Source organism: Haliaeetus leucocephalus, unplaced genomic scaffold (assembly GCF_000737465.1).
Source record: "Haliaeetus leucocephalus isolate CR32 unplaced genomic scaffold, Haliaeetus_leucocephalus-4.0 Scaffold162, whole genome shotgun sequence".
Classification (NCBI taxonomy): Eukaryota; Metazoa; Chordata; class Aves; order Accipitriformes; family Accipitridae; genus Haliaeetus; species Haliaeetus leucocephalus.
In genome coordinates, this window is record NW_010972598.1 from 8,651,887 (window position 1) to 8,673,270 (window position 21,384).

At 39.9% G+C, this 21,384-nt stretch overlaps 1 protein-coding gene across 1 annotated transcript in view; it reads left to right on the forward strand.

The window, feature by feature from the left end:
- The first annotated feature begins 1,210 nt into the window (after positions 1–1,210).
- The window catches only part of THBS2 (thrombospondin 2), a 31,318-nt gene continuing 11,144 nt past the window's right edge, over positions 1,211–21,384 (forward strand). Inside the window, exons 1-13 of the mRNA XM_010562704.1 lie at positions 1,211–1,281; positions 2,196–2,752; positions 4,280–4,364; positions 8,830–9,023; positions 9,819–9,959; positions 10,211–10,307; positions 11,506–11,676; positions 12,527–12,703; positions 14,039–14,212; positions 14,662–14,789; positions 14,896–15,048; positions 16,086–16,304; positions 19,920–20,027. Of these exons, the coding sequence (XP_010561006.1) occupies positions 1,212–1,281; positions 2,196–2,752; positions 4,280–4,364; positions 8,830–9,023; positions 9,819–9,959; positions 10,211–10,307; positions 11,506–11,676; positions 12,527–12,703; positions 14,039–14,212; positions 14,662–14,789; positions 14,896–15,048; positions 16,086–16,304; positions 19,920–20,027 (2,274 nt within the window). The 5' untranslated portion in view covers position 1,211. The remainder of the gene's footprint in view (positions 1,282–2,195; positions 2,753–4,279; positions 4,365–8,829; positions 9,024–9,818; positions 9,960–10,210; positions 10,308–11,505; positions 11,677–12,526; positions 12,704–14,038; positions 14,213–14,661; positions 14,790–14,895; positions 15,049–16,085; positions 16,305–19,919; positions 20,028–21,384) is intronic.

Sequence of the window (21,384 nt, forward strand, 5' to 3'; positions counted from 1 at the left end):
CCCGCCCCATGCCAGGTGAGGCGGGAAGGCGCCGTGTCCCGCCGTGAAGCCCCCACTCCGGGGCGCGGGGGGGGTGTGTGTGTGTGGGGGGGGGTGCTGCTGCTCTCGCCGCCCGGCCGGAGCTCGCCGTGGGGCGCCCCGCGCTGCCGTCCCCCGCGGTGGGGACTCGGGGTGGCGAGGGGAAGAAGAGGAAGGGCCCTGCCCCGGGGAAGGCTCGGTGTGCGGCACCTGCCCGCTGCGCAGCCGCGCTCGGCGGGGGCAGCGCCGGAGCCGTCCGGGCAAGAGGGTCCCGCGGGGTTTGTGAGGTAAAAGTCGGCTTGCAGGCGTTCGCCGGGAACTGGCTGTAGCGGTGGTACCTCGGGGTGACAGATGCGAAGGGTTCCCCGTAGGAAAAAAGGAGAGGCGGGCAGGAGAAGGTGGCATCCCCTGAGCCCTCACAGAGATGTGCGGCGTGCTGAAGGGGTAGGGCTGTAGCCGGGGCGATGGCCGGCTGCGCCTTCCAGGGAATGCCGGCCGCTCCATTCATTGGGAGGGCAGACACACACAGGGAGAGGCAATTACGTGGCTCACGGCTGCTGAGTGCTTCGGGGCAGAAGTGGCATCACGTTAAAAGTCACTTTGTCCAGCTGTGGACGCGTACGGAGGGTTGGAAGAATGGGTCAATGAGATGAGGTTATATATATATACACACAGGAGGGAGAGAGGAGTTTGTGTGATGGCAATGAAAAAGGCACTGAAAAGTACCCCAGGTACTCAGAACCAGCACCTAGTGAGATCCCATTATCCTACAAGGAATTTCAGCTGAACGTTGTGCTCCAAAGTAAAGATGCAGCTGCTGGTGTGCTGTATGTCGTGTAAAGTGGTGCGGTCCCTATGCCAGCTACCGAAATATCGTGGAGAAAATAATAGCATGTATAGTCTGTATGTCTTTCGGGTTTTATTATTAAGGACATTTATTTACATAAAAAGGAGCTTTGTCGTCCAGAATTCCTCTTCCCTGCACTTGATGTCATGTTTTACTTCTGGCATCAAGAATAACCCCTGAATAAGCATTACAAGAATCAGACGAGACAGAGATTCTGGTTTTAAATATATAGTTGCTTATAATGAGAGTTCTGTTTATGGCATTTCATGAAGTAAATGAAAATATTTGTAGTTGATAAATATTATTTCCCCAATACTTACTAATTCTTGGTTTATTCATAGGAGTTATGCTGCAGAGGAGGGGGCTGTTGTGGCTTGCTGTCTTGATAACCCTGTGGGTTTCCTCAGATGCTCAGGGTAAGTTCTGACACTTCTTAACTAGATACAGAGTAAAGCTAAAAGTTGGTGTAGAACATTGGCTTACCTGAACTACAGTGGGAAAAGTCATCAGATATGGTTTTCGTAGAAGTGCCTGGAATAGTAGTTGCTGGGGGTATTTTTGGTAGATACATCTTACCACTGCTAAATGAAGATTCCCCAATAAATATCCAAAACCTGCTTTCTTTAGAAATTATTGGTCAAAATGTACAGAGTCTCAGAAATAATTGCTATTATACTTTCCTCTGCAGTGGAAATGTATGGTGAAATTTACATAAACAGACTCACTGAATGGGGTGAACATTTTAAAAAGATAGAGAAATAGACATCTACAGACTAAATATAAGTAAACTGGCACAGTGCCAGACCCTCATTTACATTTGACTTCTTGGCCTGAATCTTTAAAAAGCAAATCTCTTGCTTCCTGTTGTCATGTGGCCACGTCGCTTCTCATAATTTGATTTTTATTAGCTGATAGTCAAAATATAGATGTTGGCTCAACTTCCTTATCCCTTCATATATATTAAAAATATTTAATGAATACATTGTTACGTGCATCCATGTGTAGGCAGATACATGACATACAGCATGTATGTATATATATATACAAGTGTGTATTATGTAGTGCTATAAAATGTATAGCCATATGTTTAGTTATATAATCAACCTACACACATAGAAGGAGAGAGTTGTCATGTAAATGAAAATGGCAGGTGGAAAATATGATTCACTTGCATGCTAGTAGGAACAGTTCTGTTTGTGGAAGTAGGAGAGTACTGGGTTTACTCTGCTGATCACCTGTCATACAATTGAAGTTATGAAGTATAGCATGCAGAGTTGTTTCTTGTAAGACTTTTTGTAGACACATTGTCACACACTGTTAACTTTTTCAGATGGTGACAAGGAAGAGGAGATTACCTTTGATTTACTTCAAATCAGTAACATAAACCGAAAGACAGTTGGAGCAAAATTGTTTCGGGGTCCAGACCCCGCTATCCCAGCATATCGTTTCATTCGGTTTGACCACATACCGCCATGTAAACCAGAGAAATTAAAAAAGATTGTCAAACTCATACGGCAGAATGAGGGCTTTATCCTTTCAGCCACCCTGAGACAGGACAGGCAATCTAGAGGCACTATCCTTGCTTTAGAGGGTCCTGGCATCAGTGAGAGGCAGTTTGAGATCATTTCCAATGGCCGGGCCAACACCCTGGACCTTATCTATTGGGTGGATGGCTTCCAGAACGTGATTTCCCTGGAAGACGTGGACCTCGCTGACTCACAGTGGAAGAACCTCACCGTGCAAATAACAGGCGAGAACTACAACCTCTATGTCGGCTGTGATCTTATTGACAGCTTCATCCTGGAGGAGCCTTTCTATGAGCAGCTGAAAGCAGAGAACAGCAGAATGTATGTGGCGAAAGGGTCCATTCGGGAGAATCATTTCAGGGTAGGTAAGCTGGAGAAACTCGGGTCTCTGGTGAGGTAGGAAAGTAACTGCAGGTAGCTGGAGAAGATGCAATAGGTGCAGTTTTGTTCTCCCAACGCCTCTTGGATTTGACGAGGTCACAGGTGTTCCCAACCAGAATTTCTCCAGACTGTATTTTTATTCATTACTGGTTTTGTGTTGTGTGAATTTGGGGTTCCTGGAAGCAAAGGACTGGTAAAGCAAGGTCTAGATCCAGGAAAAGTGCACAAAACCAGTCTATGGGCTTTCCTATGCAACCATCCACTTTCTTTTCCAGATGTAAGACTTCTAAACATGTTGCATTTTTGTGGTGATTTGTAGAATTTTTTTGAGATTTCTTGAAGAGCTATTTTTTCCATTGAAATCTATCTATTCAAGTCATAAGAGCCTGTCAGTATCCTTAAATTTTATTTGAAAGAGGAAGGAAAAAAAAGAATTTTTAATGGAGCTGAAGCATGTGGTGTTGGTCCATCCCCTAACAGAATATCTTGGTTTGCCATTCTGAATAACCTTCTGTTTCAATTTAAAAAAAAAAAAAAAAAGAAAGAAAAAATTGAAAAAAAATTAGAACAAAATGTTTTGATCAGTCGTGTAAATGAGATTTTTTTTTTCTTTTTGTGGAAACCATTTATTGTTTCCCTTTTGTTTTAAAATGAAGCAATCACAAACTTTCTGGTTTTCCTATAAAATGAAAATTAAGTCCTGCCTGATATAGTGATGTGATCTAGCCCAAGTGCTTTGAGAATGGCTTCTTTTCACTCAGAGCTGAAATCAGACTTGAACTCATGGCTTCAAAAATTTCAAAAAGCCCTTTCTTCCTCATCCTGTTGTGCCATCTAGTTGTCAGCCAGAGCGTGACATGCTGAAGTGTGGTTCCATGGGGTGACCAGTTTTGGCAGGGAAGCTAAAAGTTCTTGCCCATGGTCTCTCCTTTCCTGCCATCAGTTGTGCTCACAGAACTGGTTCTGGAGCTGTACTGTTAAGTGGGTCACTGAAATAATCTGTTTTTAAAGTAATTTTTTTCTTCTTTGGGTTTTTTTCTAAGTGAAACAGATACTAGTCTGTTTTTATAGCGTTGTCTCAGGGTAGTGTCAGCGCAATTGAGGAGGCAGTGAAGTATGGTGCATGGGAATGGCTGGATAAGGATGGAAGTGCGATGGGGCAGGAACTTCAAAAGTTGGCTTTGACCTCATGACGAATGTCTCATAGAACCAGTCTAAAAAGCGCGCTATGAAAATGGAGATTTGAGCTCATAGCTGATTAATAACTTTTATTATGACTTATTTCAGAACATAACTAATTTTGTTGCTTATTGAAATTGTATAAAACAAAACTATAAACACATTTTTTTTTTCAGTGTGTGTCAGTTTTAATGCCTTATAGATTGCTTTTTGCATATTTACTTATGGCTGAATCCAGTCAGTAGCGTGGGATTGAGACAGATCAGTTATTAGTTACTCCCAAATTGATCTAAATGTTTTTTAATTATTTTTTTTATTATTATTACAGGGTCTTTTGCAAAATATTCAGTTAATCTTTGATACTTCAATAGAGGATGTTCTGCGTAAAAAAGGATGCCAGAGAAGCCAGTCAAGTAAGGCTTTTTTACCTCATTAATACCGTTCAGTTGACTCTGAAAATGAGAAATGTCAATGGTGACATATTATCCTGAAACCATGCAACAGATCCCTTTGAAATGCAAAAGAAAATGAGTTGCTTTTTGGTGGTAAAAAGAACATACTTTTTACCTATGTTGAGGTACCATTTCTATTCTCTAGCCTACTATTTTAGTTCTTATTGCTTAGGTTTAGAACTCTGAGCCTCTGTTTATAAGTTGGGAGGAAAGCTGTCAAGCAAGAAGTTAATAGAAATAGAAGGAAAAATGCGTATGTTTGAAAATGTCTACATTCTTTCCATGAGATGTCCATGATTCTTTGAGCACAAGACTGGTAATGTTGCTTATGAATTCTGCTCCTGACTCTCAATGGGCCCATGAACAAGTCTGCAAGTCTTAAAAGACACTGAATTCCTCAGCAGTAGGAAGTTTGTTGACTGAAAGAGGCTTTGGGTTTGAGTCCCAGAGCATTGTTAATCAAAACAACCTAAGGCAAATAAAAAAATAAAAAGAGGTATGGAAGGCATGTATGTGACAGGCTGACATGTGTTCTTGTTAGTCCAGTTCATGCTGACCTCACCAGGACGGGAGCCCTCTGTGCGTGGGAGTATATTGGATTCATCATGAAAGAGTTATGAAAATTTGTCAAGTATGCACTAAGGTTTTGTACTTGAGCTCACGAGAGGTGCTGGCTATTTTACTTTCCAGTGTTTGTAACTGGCAAGAGCTCAGTCAAGAATCAGAGACAACTGAGTCCATCCAAGGAATGTGGTGGGTGCACAAGGCAGTCAGGACTTCAGGGTTTTATTTGAAACTCCTGCCATCTGAAATGCCATTATTTCTGTCACTTCACTAAAACATATGACGTAGAGCAAATCAGTTAAGCAGACTGTATTCAACCTTTTTCCTTGTTCATGCAAAACCCAGAAATTAAGCAGTAGCAGGTCTTGACTTCTTCAAAGGGGGCCAGAGTACTGAGACTTTGTCATAAAAAGTCTCTGAGATATGTAAATGTGTGTGTATATATGTATGTATATATCTGTTAGGGGTGTGTATATATGTATATGCACAAAAAATTTAACTGAGCTTGCTAGTCTGTTTTTAAATCTTCCTAAAGGATATTGGTTGGTTATTTCGTATGTTCCAGAGCTGCGCCCGGGTGCAGGACCTCAGACACAAGTGTGACAATGTGTTAGAAATGAGTCATGTGGGCTGGAATAGAAGTGGCCTTAGATGGCACAGGCAAGAAAGCGTGTCCTCATTTTTTGATTGTCTTCTCTCCCAGCCAAGCTGTTTTCTGTACTTGGAGACTACTCAGAACTATTGATCACTAGTTTTCAGCTTCGTTAGTGGGATAAAATGTTTTAGGAGCAGAACAGCTGTGGGAAAATAGAACATATATTTAGGTCTAATTGTAATCTGAATAAAAGAGAAGGATGATTTCAGGAAGGATGCAGTTCAGCTATCCTGCTTCATTTACTGGTGGAAAGAAAATTCCCAGAAGTAGAGGTAGAACCTTGAGGGCACATTCAGCAGTCAGACGCAGAACAGTCTCAGTCAGGAGGATGGGATCCCTAGGTGTAGACAGATTGAACCAGCAAAACCAATGAAAGACAGTGTCTACAAATCTTTTATATTATTATTGGTTGATTACCACAAAGGGAAACAATGTGACCAAGTGTTTTGAAATATCACCGAGTAGAAATGGGATGTTACTGTACTTCTACTGTGAAGAGGAAGCCAATGGGAGCCTGAAGGGATAATTGAGTTCTGCATGCTGAGACATACCTTAGGAGGAATTCTTACACCCTTCAGCTGTTGCAGCTGTAACCAACAGATAATACTTGCTTAATGTATTTTTATCACATATGTCAACTACCAAGTTTTCAGGTCCAATACATTATACAGATTAGGGGTTTTTGTTTTATCCTTACTGGGAAGTATTTAGCAAATAGTTCAATTCACAGTATCTTTACTTCTACTTTGCAACACCAAGAGAAATCTACAAGATGGAAATTACTTGTCCAACAACAGAAGAGGGCTAATAGCACACTGTGGCTTGAGGCCATCAAAATTACTTGAGAGGCTTGTTACATGCATGGCTGATTTTCTGGCATTGCCTATCCAGCTTAATTACCACAGCTGAAAAGCCATGGGCGATATGTTACTGACCACAAGGTACATATTTTCCCATTTTGATGGCCCACTCGTTGAGCTGAGGCACAGGCACTGTGGTGCCATGTTTATGTGTGAGTGTCCCATAACAACATGGCAGATGTTACCAGTGAAGTGCCCTCAGCTCTGAGGACACAAAAAGCCTGTTGCTTTTTCAGACACAGGACTGTGTTTTCCTTCTGTATCTTTAATCCTAGTATGAGAATGTGAGGTGTGGTGAAATGGTAGCTTGGGAATTGCTGTTGGGTTGAGAGTGGGAAAGGATCTCTGTAGTGTGGTGGCTGCAAATACTTTAGGCAGAAATTACACACAGTGCTGGATAGGAGAGATGGCAAAAACATGCCTAAATAGGCACATCAATAAAATCCCTTCTTCAGCTAGATCAACAGAATGACATTTGCATATGTGAAAGGATGCACATTCTGCTCTTCTGGTTTCTCATTTTAAAGATAATCATGTGGTCCTTAGGAAATTAGCAGGAAGCCAGCAGCAGAGGACTGATTTCCCAGTGATCCCCAGGCATCTTCTTTCAGTCACTGCCAAGTACCAGTAGGAAGTGTGGATTTAGTTCTTCTAACATAGTTTTGGTTTATGTTTCCTGCTGAGATTGCAGCTTTATTAATGTCCTTAGAATGTTCCGGTCAAGGCACACTCCGTGTTGGCTTGAAAAATATGAAATTAATGACCTGAGAAGTGCTATGGGGGAATCTGAGAAACCTAGTGTTTCAATGTGGTAGGAAAATTGCATTCTTTCCAAGGAATCAAAAAGCAGCTGAAGTAAACAGTTATGACACAGAGTTCTGATCTGCTATGTGGTATATTGGTTTTCTCCTGTCCTGTAAGTGAAGCTGGACAATTACTTCAACTCTGGAATACTGCAAGCAATTTTTTGTAGACCTTGGCTAGTGGCAGATACTTCATAGCTAATTTAAAAGCACATCAAGCCAATCATTTTATGTATGGTTGAGAAGTAATTACTTAATGTCATCTTACGGGTTGGTTCTTTGTTCTTTTATTTTCAGCCTTCTAAATGAATGAAGAATACTTTGCTCCCATTTTCATTGCTTGTACGTTTAAATATTACACTTTACATTGTATAGTCAAGCATCAAATCAAGCCCTCAAAATTTTTAAAGTGTTGCCACCTTCTGTGACTTGTCAACACTGAATGGTATTGGCATGTTTTGAAACATATGTTTTATGGCACACGTTCCTGTGCTGATTTCTTCTTTTTAAATTGCTATATCCTTTGCTTCTCCTTTCTGTTTGGTAACCTTGAGTTATTACAACATTACTAAATCTGGTAAACAAATCTTTATTGAGAGGCAGGGCAGTATGGATTTCTGTATAGCTGATACCAAGTTTGAGTGTACCATGGAGTCCTTAAAGAAAGCTTCCATGGAATCCATAAGGTATTTATCTGGTGGAGATTTAAATGCTTAACAGACCACAGACTGTTTTATTTAGTTATCTATGTTCTTTTTTTATTAATTACTGCTGATGGTCTTTGTTGTATTCTTTTTCAAGAATTTGCTATATGGACAGGGGCGTGTTTTAAACTGATATTAGAACATGTCCAGTTCTCCCTGTATAATGCACACAAAGTTCTGTTTTAATTATGATCTGCCTGATGGAGGAGTGTTTGAAGTGACAAATCAAATATTCAGCCCAATCTTAGCTTGACCTCCATTTCACTTCAGAATTAAACTATCATTATAACAGCTCCTCTGAGTTTTAACACCAGGCAGTGCAACATAGAGCAACCCAGAGTCTGGTATAAATTGCATAATGGTCCGAATTTGATGCAAGTACCCATGGAATTTATGGGCAGAACACAGACAATGCCTTTCTGCAAGTAAACTCTTTCCCCTGCCTTTTTCTCTGCATCGAGCAAATGTGATAGGTCATGTAAAAATCTGAAACCTTTCATGGCTCTGAATGGATAAAATAGGTTTGCTTTTTTGATACTGTGTCCTTTTGTTATGCCTTCTTCATAAATTAATGTGTTGCACTGCCAGCAATGTTTTAAAGTGAGGGCCGTGTGAGACACAGCTTGGCTCTTAATTTTGAAAAGGGAAAGCCTATAATTGGAACCAGCTGACATCTAACCCCTCTCTTTTATTCATGGGTATAATCTAGCATGAAGCCATGCCAAAATAGATGTGTTTAAACCCTACCCATGGGTGCCAATCTGTGATTTCAGCAGGAATCTGTAATCTGTGGAAGAACTTTGTATATGCCGCTCTTCTCTTTCCCTCTCCTGCTGCCAGCTGAAGTGAACACCATCAATGAGAGCACTGAAATCCTTCACTTGAGCCCTGCTGTCACAACCGAGTACGTGGGTGAGAAATCAGAGAAGGCCGAGTTCTGCGATCGCTCCTGTGAAGAGCTGGGAACGATGTTCACGGAGCTCACTGGCTTGCGCATCGTGGTGAACAACTTAGCTGATAACCTCCAAAAAGTGGTAGGTACCTGTAAGTCTGACGAACTGAAAGAGGTCTGCTGTGCAGTGCTCTTTCCTTCTTTGTTTCATACCAGAGGCAGTTAATAGATATTTCTGTATTGCATGTGTATACCTGTTGGTATATCTACATAATGTAGAGATGACCTACATTTTCAAAGTGACATTAGGTAGTTCTTGAGTATAACACCTTAATGAAGGCTTGGTTTTCACAGGCTGGGTTCAAAAGAGCACACACACATGCACTCATACACAGGGGAGATCAATCCTCTTAAAGGTTACTGCAGGTTTGGGAATCGAAAGCTGACAAACCCAACCTTGGCTGTGTGCTGTTAAAGCATTATTGCCATGCTTATACCATTTACGAATACATCAGGGTACCTAAACTGTAAGTAAATGTATGGGATTTTCATCATAGAGGTATGATGGTGACATTTCAGTGAACTCTGCCCCTCTTCTTGTTCTGAATCAGTTAATTCTTTCTGAAGGTAGTTTATTACTATGCCATATGTCTCAGGACTAAAATCTTCCCATCTAAAGATGAGCTGTACTAACAGAAAGCAAAACTGCGAAGAACATATTTCCCTTAGTATTATGTGACTGTGTTTGTAATAGTATCTGAAGAATTGCTGTGCAGCATTGTGGTACCTGGTATCATCTTCTTTATGTACATAAATATGTAAAAATACACTTTTTTTTAATGGAAGAATTAAATCCAGTAGTGTCTCATTTAAGTGTTTATTTAAAACTGTTTGCTTACAAAGTACGCAATTTGTTTTCATTTACTTCATCTTCTAGTCTGAAGAGAACCAAATTATGTGGGAATTGATTGGGCCTAACAAAACACTGAAGAACCAGTCGGTTTGCTGGCAGGATGGCCGTGTCTTTGCAGATAATGAAAGCTGGATTGTAGATAGCTGTACCAAGTGCACCTGCCAGGTGAGGTTTTGGAAACATCCTCCTTCTCTGCAGGAATGGGTAGTGGGTTTAATCCAGCCCAGCTGTCCAGGTCAGGTCACATTTACTCAGAGCTTCGCCTAGTCTTACTGATATTTATAAAAAGTAGTTCCCATGTCCACGACAGTTAGAACAAATGAAGGAGTTTCCACACATGAAACTTCCCCAGATTCCCACCTTTATTTGCCTCTGTATGTGAGCCTAAGTCAGTAAGCTGATTTCTCTGCCTGTAGGATTCTAAAATTGTGTGCCATCAAATCACCTGCCCAGCAGTCTCCTGTGCTGATCCATCTTTTGTTGAAGGCGAATGCTGTCCAGTCTGCTCTCACTGTGAGTATTTAGCCAAAGAGAAAGATACTCTTTGGCAATATTTAAAATCACTACTAGTGTGTTGGAAATGTCAAAATGTGTAAGAGGTCAAGGCAGGTAAGATCAAATATAAAACTTACAGGTATACAAAGATCATATGAAGTAACTTGGCTGCTTGAAGTTACGTTCTGGAAGAGTTGGTGTCTCTTCAGTGATTATATTGGTTGCTTAGAAGTAAGCTGATAATTTGCCTAGCTAAGTGGGACACTAAAGGTTAGATGCATGCACCTCCCCAGTCATGTATTCCAAGGCTGGACATTCTGATTTTTGTTGGTTTGCAGTAGCACTGTGCACTATTGTTTCTTTTCCATACTGCCTGGTTAAAGCAGATGAACATAGGTTAGGATGTTTCCTTGTGGAAGACGGTTAAGTTCCAGATGAAAAGTTTCATGCAGTTTGATGCAATATTTATTACGAGTGCAAGGTTTTTTTCCCTCTCTGTTATTGTCATTCTGTTACTCTGTTTTATTTCTTCTCCATCATATATCCTCCTTTGGTGTAATGCTTTACTTACAAACCTTGACAATCCCTTCCACATTTAAGACAGCATTGCAGTCTGTGAACTAGACTTTGGACTGACGATAGGTTTAATGATTTCACTGATTAAGTGACTTCAGTGTGGGTTCAGTACATTTCACTCCATAGTAGAAAGGTCTGTTAAAGAAGAAAATGGTTGCTTAGATGTTCTGAATAAAAATGCATTGGAATATACTCAGAGGTTTTTTGCCTATTCAAAGCATAGGGCATGTTCTTTTACAGTGTGCTTGTGATCATGTTCAGAATTATGTTGTGTTTAGAGGTGGGGCCGCATCTCATCATATTGACCTATATTCTGAATTCAAAGGCAGTTGGGACTTGAGTTTTTGGCTCAGTCCATTCTTCAGATAAGGTGTTCTTCTTCCTCCAAAGGTCAGTGCCTCGTGCAAACACACTGCGCACAAGTTCATGAAGATCCAGGACTCTTATCCAGGCTAACCTCTCATTACATTAAACCATAATTCCCTAACTGCAGTGGCAGCTTGGGGAAGGAAAATTAGAAAAAGAGAGATCTAAAGGACAAAGTACATGTTCTACAGAAAAAGAGAAGTGAAAATCTTCTGAATAGGATAATAGACCGACTTTCAATGCTAAGCACTTTTTCTTACCTTTTGCTCTGCAGCTGATGACAGTGAGGAAGGCTGGTCACCATGGTCAGACTGGACAAAGTGCTCAGTTACCTGTGGCTCTGGGACTCAGATGCGAGGAAGGTCGTGTGATGTCACCAGGAGTGCTTGTACAGGCCCGCACATCCAGACAAGGATGTGCAGCTTTAAGAAATGTGACCATCGCAGTAAGTAGTAAAATTTGTCCCTTTTTTAAAGCTTCTTTGGACATCTCTAAGCAAAACCAAGCTTAGTCTGGATTTCCTGTGAATGCTCACTGGTCAGGACAGTATGTATTTGAACACTCATATGTGCATAATTAAAGTAGCTATCATTAGATTCTTTGTCATCACCCCCCTTTCAAATATTTCTCCTTTTCCTGGCCATTTAATAGGTATGTGCATTCTGGGCTCAGCTCTCTTAAACAAAAAGATAGTGGGTAATCTTTAACATTATGAGCTGGAGTCTCTTGTTTGAAGCCACTTTGGAGACAACACTCAGTTCATAATCACGATACATAGGGCCATGTTTTCATCTGCCATTCCTTCATGATTGGCCCATTCCATTAGCTTAGTAGTGTTTAGGAATACAGTAATCGTAGAAGACTTTTGCAAAGTATCAAACTGCTTTTATATTTAAGGCATTTAGAAGGGTCATACTCTGTCTTCAGAACTGTAGTTAATACTATTGCAGGTAGCTGCTATATCCAGGCTACTTTAGTACCTAAGGCTATTGCTGAAGCTGCTAGATGTCCAAATATGCGTTTTAAACAAGTGTTTGTTTCATTGGAACAAGTTTAGTTTTAAGTAGAATATCTAACATCCATGTTAGTCATATGTTAGTCACTGAGGTTCTTAAGTAAGCTGTACTTGAATGCCTGAGCTGACATGCTGGGCTTTGTAAGTGACAGTGGTAGAAAAGAGATGAGACATGCATCAGATGTAGTGAGAGGCTTATTAGAAAGTTAACTTCACAAGTGAGTTTGTACTACTGCTGCAGGTGGGCTATTTCCTTGAGTTTTGCTCTTTTCTCTGACAGTACGTCAAGATGGTGGCTGGAGTCACTGGTCTCCCTGGTCTTCCTGTTCAGTTACCTGCGGAGTTGGAAATATCACCCGGATCCGCCTCTGCAATTCCCCTATCCCCCAGATGGGTGGGAAAAACTGTGTGGGAAGTGGGCGTGAAACAGAGAAGTGTGAGAAGGTTCCATGTCCAGGTACGTCTGTGGTCCAAGGTGATGCAATAATATTCCAGCTGAATTTCTTCTCTTTATTCATATCTAAATTACAGTGAATTTCTATGACAGAAGATATAATTTGTAGCTTAGGGGTGAAATAATACACAAGGGTGCTTTTAAAATGAAGACAATGAGGCAGTTGGAGGTTTCGTAAACCTCCCAAGTTATGATTTGGCTTTTAACATTCAGAGTTTGAGAAATTTTCATTTTATAACTTAGTGATTTATCTCTGCATATCAAAAATATAAACACTTTCTATCTAAAAGGAAGCTGATACTGTACATGTTAGGAATAGACATATAGTCCCCCAATAGCCAGGTTTCTTTGAAAGCATGCATACATATTTTATACATACTCAACACATGTAATTGTTATAATTCTTTCTTCCTCATCTACACTTTTCAACCTTTTTAGAGACCATTCATTCCACTCACTTTTACTTTCCTTTTATATAACTTTTCCTCACTTTTTTCCCTTTGTATATTTTTCTTCATTCCCTCCTCTGTTTAGCCTTTCCTTTCTACTTACAGGCTATGAGCTTGAAACTGTTGTCAAGCTTCTAACACAATAGTACTTAAATAGCTATACACAATTCATCTATTTTTTGATCTACCTGTGCATGCTAAGTTAGTGAAAAGGTTATTTATTTAAGGACACACACCATTGCCCGTACATTTTTTTTTTTCAGTATCAAGAACAAACATAGAGTTTGGTTCAAAGATGTTTGTATTTCAAGAAAATTCAGGTTTAATGACAACAGGATCAGTAGAGTTGTACCACCATAAAACATGCAGAAGAATCATTGAAATAAGTTATTTATACTGAGTCAAGCAACACTATTGAAGATACACTGATGAATGGATTACAAAACAAGAATAATAGCTGCAACCTTACTGAGCATACAGTTGCCATAAAAAAAGCCACAGAGCTCAGGTTTGGCTCAGCACAAGTTTGTATCCTGTGGTCACACCCTGCTTTGTGTACAAAATGAAAGCTTAGTAGGGAGCTTTGAAGGCACTGTATTTGTTCTGATCAACTTAAATGGAAATACACCATGCCAGTGGGCACGGCATGTTGTTTTGAATTATTGGCCAAAAAATGCCTATAAAGCAGTTGGGTATTTTTTATTTGCTTGTTTGTTTCTGAAATATTGCTATCTCAGTGTAAGGCTTTGCCAGCATCTTTCTTCCTATGTGCATACTGAGAAACTCTCTCCAGTGAGGGATCTGAAGAAACGGTTGTTGTCATTGGCACCAAATGTTGTCCCCAGTCTATTGCCTGTGATACTCTTCTCCTTTCTTCTGCATATCCTAGTGAATGGCCAGTGGGGTCCTTGGTCTCCGTGGTCTGCCTGCACTGTTACCTGTGGAGGAGGAATTCGTGAGCGATCTCGCCTCTGTAACAGTCCAGAGCCACAGTATGGAGGAAAGCCCTGTGTGGGAGATACCAAGCAACATGATATGTGCAACAAGAAGGATTGCCCAATTGGTTGGTATTTAGTCATTCTTTATTCAGTCTGAGTAATTATTATTGCTGTTATTTCTTTAATGGATAATTATGAATTGACACTACAGAAATCTACTAATTATACCTTTGTTTCAGGAAAGCACTTTTAACTATTTTGGGTGCTGTTTAGATCAGCAGGATTTTATATATATTCTTAATACTGACTTCCCCTGAACAAGGATGTGTTTCTTAAACAAGGCTTCAATATGCTGCAGTGTATTCAGCTGGATGTAGCAATCTGTAATATTTTCATAGTAAATCAATCGTATATTAAATGCATTTAATAACCCTAATTGTAGCGGGTTTTTATAAGAGTCTGTTGCATCACATATGATTTAAGCTGATGAACAGAGAATATCTGTTTCTTAAATGAAGTTTTATATGCCTTTTATGCTCCTAACTTAATGTACACTTTTATGTGTCTTTGCCAGATGGGTGTTTGTCAAATCCTTGCTTTCCTGGAGCAGAATGCAACAGTTACCCAGATGGGTCTTGGTCATGTGGGCCATGCCCAGCAGGTTACCTTGGCAATGGTACCGTCTGTGAGGATCTTGATGAGGTATTGACTTTGATTCCAATAACCTCAGGAAATCACTGTGAAATTTTCATTATTTGGGAATTACGCAGCCATCTAATTGGTGTCTTCTTTCTTTCCCTTCCGGCAGTGTATAGCTGTGTCAGATGTGTGCTTTAAGGTGAATCAGGTCCATCGCTGCGTGAACACAAATCCAGGTTTCCACTGCTTGCCATGTCCTCCACGCTATAAAGGAAGTCAGCCCTATGGGGTAGGGCTGGAAGTTGCCAAGACAGAGAAGCAGGTAAGTGATGTTGAAGAGAATTTGATGGCTTTGAAACTGAGTAATTCTCACCTGAAAATACCTGTGAATGAAAGCATGACAAAGATACCCTCCAACAGCAGTTATCTATTTCAGGTTATTTTTGGTTTGAGTAACAAAACACTGAATTTGGGTGGTTTTTTTTAAGGGTTTTATTTAGTCTAGGCATCTGCGCCGTTGCACCAAATGAGTGTAAAATGCCAGGAGCAAGCATTCCCTTGCTTTGCACTCCTTTCAGGTGTATATGCCTACTCTGGGCATTGGAAACTGAAGAATCAGGATCGTTCTCTCCACAAATATAATGCTGTTAATGTGGGTGTCATCAGACATATGTCTGAAGTTCTCAATCCCTAAATTCTATTGGGCCAACACCTATCAGTGGTGAAGGACAGAAGGAAGTGGAAGTGATACTGAAGACTATGGTCTGATAGATAAAAACGTTAAAACAGATGTCATGGGATGCCTTTTCTTTGTGGCTGTTGAATCAATCTGTGGTTAGTTCAACATGTGAAGTCCAAATGCAAAACATCTGTGTAAGACTCTCGGATATTGTCAATGAAAATAAGCAAAGTGATAAGAAAGAGGTTAAAAAAAACTTACTTGAGGGGAATGTGAGAATTCATTATGGTCTCTTTGATTTAAGAAAATAAAGTAGTCCTTGCATACTGACAGGCAGAACATTAAAGGAAAGAGGTGAGTACAGTCTACTTTCTGTTGCAGTTAATTTCTGGGGATTAATGGCATCTGGAAGAAAGCAGATAGGGTTCTGAAAATGTTAATCACTTTAATTTCTTTTTGAATAATGTCCAATTTTTCCTGTGGTTTGTTTTAACTATTTTCATTGTACACATCGTCTGGAGTTGTGAACTGACAGAGCAGTATGACTTACTAACAACAATTAAAACAAAGTTCCTGTCTTTAGACATCTAGATAACTGTCCTGATTTTGACAAAGTTGAGACACACACAGCTAGCTGCAAATATCGTCAGGTTTCAGTGAGTATGCTCTATCTGTTACAGGTCTGTGAACCTGAGAACCCATGCAAGGACAAGACACACAGCTGCCATAAGTCTGCAGAGTGCATCTATCTCGGCCATTTCAGTGATCCTATGTACAAATGTGAATGTAGGACAGGTTATGCTGGCGATGGACGCATCTGTGGTGAGGATTCGGATTTGGATGGCTGGCCTAATAATAACTTGGTCTGTGCTGCTAATGCAACATACCATTGCGTGAAGGTAAGTAAAGAAGGTTGATAAAAATACCATGCCATAACCAAATTTTCTCTCTTTTTTTCCTAAATAGTTGTGAATACCACTTTTCAGCATCAAGCTGGTTGTTGCTTTCATTAAGCTTTGACTGTTACACCATGCTTATTTTCTAGGAGATGCTGTGAAATGTGTGTTCACTTAACACTAGATCCAGTAAGAGATTCTCAAAATGAAATCCAGAGTCCTCTGCTTTGGATTTCTTCCTGCTCAGAATACACAGAAGGTTGGGATGCTTCTGAATAGAGTTAGTACACTGAGCAGGAGCTGCCTAAAGCACAGGTGTGGAACACACAGCTAGTGAGAACTAAACAGGAGTCTCTGGACACAGGTGAGTATGAAATCCTACCTGCAAGGCTTGTAACAAGACAGACAGCCACGTAAGGTCTACAGTTCTAAATCTTTTCTTGAACTACCCCTTCCTTTTAAAGAGTTAAGCAGGTCACACTGTGTGAAAACTGGATTCAGAGCCTGAGATAATTTCTGGTGATAGGAACCTAAGAGAGGAGCGAATATGAGTAATTAGACAGAGGAGTTCTTATTGCATAGGGTCAGCGGGAGAGGATGGGAGATTGAGCTTCTCTTACCCTTCAGAGATGTGGAGTCCCAGCTCTCACCCGCCCGAGGGGAATGACCTGCCTGCCATCATTGGCTCTGGACCTGGCAGGGGACTGTTCACTCTTGCTGCTACAAAAAATGAAACATTACTACACCAAGGAGGAAATAAGCATCAGGGAGCCTGAAAATGGTGGTATGTAGGTTTAGCCCACCGTGGTATGTTCCCTGGAACCTGGTTCTGTGATCATCTGAATCACGCTGTAAGTCCTCCTTGGCTTCATGGCCTGAGGTTCCTTCCAGTGGAAATTGCTTAAAAATGGTGAGCCCGCTTTGATGTCTCAACCTGATGCGGTTACACTGCTGTGCAAAAGCAGGCTGGAAGTTGTTCCAGGTCCACCAGTTTAACAATGGCCCAAATAGCTGAGGAGTGAAGGCATCCCCGACAGGTAGTTCCCTGGATCCCAGTTCTGAGTGGCGGCCTCACTGATGGTTGAATGACAGGCATAGTACAGAAGGGCATGTGCTGTTTGCAGCAGCAAAGTAAGCAACTGGGATGAAGTGAGCTTTATCTGAGCAGAAGGCATAATCAAGTGCTCAGTTTTAAACACTTGCCCATGGGACCACTGACAACACTGGATTACCTACATGCTTTCACTAGGGCAGATGCTCAAGTATTTTGCTGAATCGGTTGTGGCTCCAAGGGCAATGCTTTCTTTCCTGAGGTTTTTAGATACTTTTTTTTTTCCCCTACTGCCCTGAAACATTTTGGTTTCTCCTTCTCCATGTTAAAGTGATCTACCTCTAAACTCTCATGAAGTTCTAGCATGATAACTTCAGCTTAAAAAAAAAAATGAGGAAAGAAATGCAAAAATGACAGAGTTCTAGACCACTACAGTGGTTAAAAAAACAAAACACAGATCAAGAGACTAGGAAAGTTTGAAATCAGGCTGTTTGAGAGAGTCAGAAGTCACTCGGGTGTAATCCACTTGAAGTTGTGAATCTGGGCTCTCTCAGCAGAAGAGTTTCAGACTTCGATGGAAATTTGAGCCTCAAATGTTGATCTTCCTAACTGTAGCTGATGTCTGTTCATGGTGGATCCAGGCAATTCAGCTATTGCATTTCATATATTCTTTTTTGGTTCCTGTCGTCGGAATCTGCAACATGTTGACTCAAGATGTAAGGCCAATGATTAGTTTTCATTAAAAACGCAACATGCTGAACCCATTCAGAAAAAATTGTTTCCAAAGGTTGATTCATGGTTTCTATAATATATGTGTTGATCTAATAGACACAAGTACATCACTGAAGGGGACCCTGCGCCCTCCCCCCCCGGCCCAAAAAAACCTTAAAAATACCAGGTATTTTCAGATCCTTATACTCATTACAAAATATTCTAGTTGAGTAATTCTATTTTAAAAAAACAGACTAAAGATTCTTTCCTTGAGCTGATAATGGTTGAAAATTAGCTCACTGTCTAAGCAAAGGTATATGAATAAAACAAGTAGTTGTAAATAATAATGAAAGTAAAATCTTAGCACTATCTTTTAGTATAAATTTCTTTCACTCACATGAAAGTAGCATTTTTTTTCCATAAGAATTATCATACCAAAACACAGCTTTGTCAATAGGTGAACCAAAGAAGCCTAGTTTCCAGTGTGTTTGTGCCTCAAGATTGAGTTCCCTGGTGGAAGGTGTGATGTCTAATAAGTCCTCTTTCCAATATCTAATAAGAAGCTTCTGGGGTGCACTGGTAGGATCTCTCCCCTGTAGCCTATTACCTCTTTTTGCAAAGTTTATAGGAAATTGCTATCTCTACCTTACTACTTGATTTGTATGAAACTGGACTTGAATCTGTAGAGAATACAGAGAGACAGAAAAACATATAGACAGAAACATACAAAGTGATTCAGCAAGCTTCAACTAATTTCTTCCATTGTTTCCAAAAATTTTTTTTGTATCACTGCTAACCAGTGTTGAGTTGGACAGTCAAGGCTGTTCACGGGTATTTGGTAAAAAAGTGCCATAAAAAATTTGGAGTTGCATTGGGGTTTTGATATTTATCACAAATTTTCCACTTCTCTTTTTCTTAAATTATCTATAGTATTAGAACCACTAAGATTGAAAACAGGACCAGGAATCTTACTATAATATTCATTTTCTTAGGGCATGTGTTACAAAAAAAGATATTTCTGCGCACTATTGGCAGATTCAGTTTTCGTCTGAGGTAGATACGGAATTTGAGAAAAAGTGAGAATAACAGAGTGGGTTTTTATAGATGTGTGTATTCTTAAGCTGTGGTAGAATTGCAATCCATTTTTAGCTGATTTTGGTATCTTAAAAAGGAATACATGTTAAAAGTTTGCCAAACTATTTCACTTGCTTTTTTCAGTGTAACCTAAGACTTCCTCATTTAAAATAATCATTCTTTACAAAGCTGTGATACAAAATAAAGGGACGCATTTACCTTTTATTTTCAAAGCCATGGGAGTGCAAAGGTACTGTTCTGCAGAACAGTATAAAGGCACGTTTTTCAAAACCCTTTCTTACTGTGTTCCCCTTCATTGCTGTGTACTACTTCAGTCCAGTAACTTTCCATATGAACAACTATTTCTGAAGACCATCCCCTGGCTTGTGTCTATTCTTCTGGCAACCAAACCTGATCGTTTTATATGTAATCCTTAAACATACTTCATGAGTTGTCTATAAAAAGTTGATGTAAGAGTGCATGTGTGTGCATGTGGTGTGTTTGTTCTCTGCTAGATAGTTTCATCTACAATTTACTGGAAACATCCCTTTAACAGAAGGAGAGCTGGGAAATAGAATGATTTGCAGATGCATTTCACTTTACAATATGAAAGCAGCAAATGAACTACTATCTTTGGCAGCAAACAAACAGGCACTTTAAAAAGTATCTGTGATTGATTGTTCTTGGTTTATAGTCTCTGGTGTACCGTATCTACTCTTCTCCCCAGGCAAGTCATTCTGACATAATGTAAACATAATGTATTGATTATTTCTTTTGGCCAGGATAACTGCCCCCTTCTGCCTAACTCTGGCCAAGAAGACTTTGATAAAGATGGCAAAGGAGATGCCTGTGATGAGGATGATGACAATGATGGTGTTGAAGATGACAAAGTAAGATGCATTTCTGTGTATTCAGTACATTTGACCTAAACATCTGGTTTTAAGGAAAACCATTGCAATAGATGAGAGCGTTATTGTTCAGAGCTTCAGCTGAGTTGTTCTGCACTGCCTTCCCTCAATGATATCTGGTGCAGAATAAAGCTGTGTTGGGTCAAAGAAGAGTAGCACTGTGGAGAGCAAAGCAGCCTGGGGAACCTGGGGCTGAATTTCATTCTCTGTATCAGTTCTGGGTTCAGTCATGTGCATGAAAAGAGTTTAATGGAAAGTGGGATTGGATTTCTTATTTTGCAATGGGAGAATGATAGGTCCATTGTATTTGAAAAGCTGGTAAATATTACATCTGGGGTATGTTGGAAACAAGTTATGATGAATAATAATAACTATAAACACAGCCAGTATCAAGGGGAAATGACAGGAGGAAGATACCTAGCCTGGTTCATACTTTCCTCCTTTAGATCTGCCCACAAGACTGAAATTCATTTACCTGTAGACCCTAAAAGATAGGCAGTCTAAACCTGTGCTCCCTGGACATTCAGAAAAAGGACAGAGGCACCTCCAGAGTGGGCTTCACCCTGCCTTTTCCGAACATGTTTAGGATGAGTGAATTTGTTTTAGGAATTTACTGTTCCAATTTGTTCCCTTCAGAGGGAGCCTAGATGCTCTAGAGCTTCAGATGGTTAACATTGGGTTAGAACTGTGTTGATGGAACCTGTTTGGAATATTTCAAAAACCAAAGAATCATTTGATAAAATAATATGATGTAGTACATATAGTTGAAAAATTGTAGCCAGATGTTGTTTTATGAGCAGTATAAAATTTTGACTTGCCTCTATATCTTGACCTTGAGTATATGAAATGTATTTCTGAGGAATTTAAAATGTTTTGCTAAAAATATTATTTCCTAGTAAATGGGTTTTGTTTTAGCAGAGGAAAAGTAGTTTAAATATTTTTTCCATATGACGTCCTTTCAGATTCCATGATACTGATACAGCACTCACTCCCACTGCTTTGGTTTGGTTTCATTCTTCTTTGCTTTCCACACTGCGTACTTCCTCATGCCTGTGCAAAAGTCCATGTGTAATTTCGGGATGTGTGAAACATAAGAATTCTTGTTCTGGCAGACTTCCAAATTGGGGACTAAACTGAAATTAAATTTTCAAAATTCCACTAAAATAAATGGTCTCAGGAAAAAAATATTTTGGGGCAATGAGAGTATTTCATTTTAACTTTAATTTTTGAAAGTTTCTACATTTTATTATCATATGCAATATAACACAACCCACAAAAAAGTCAGTCTTTATTTAAATTGAAAAATCAAAATATGTGGTTTAAAAGTGAGAATATTGAT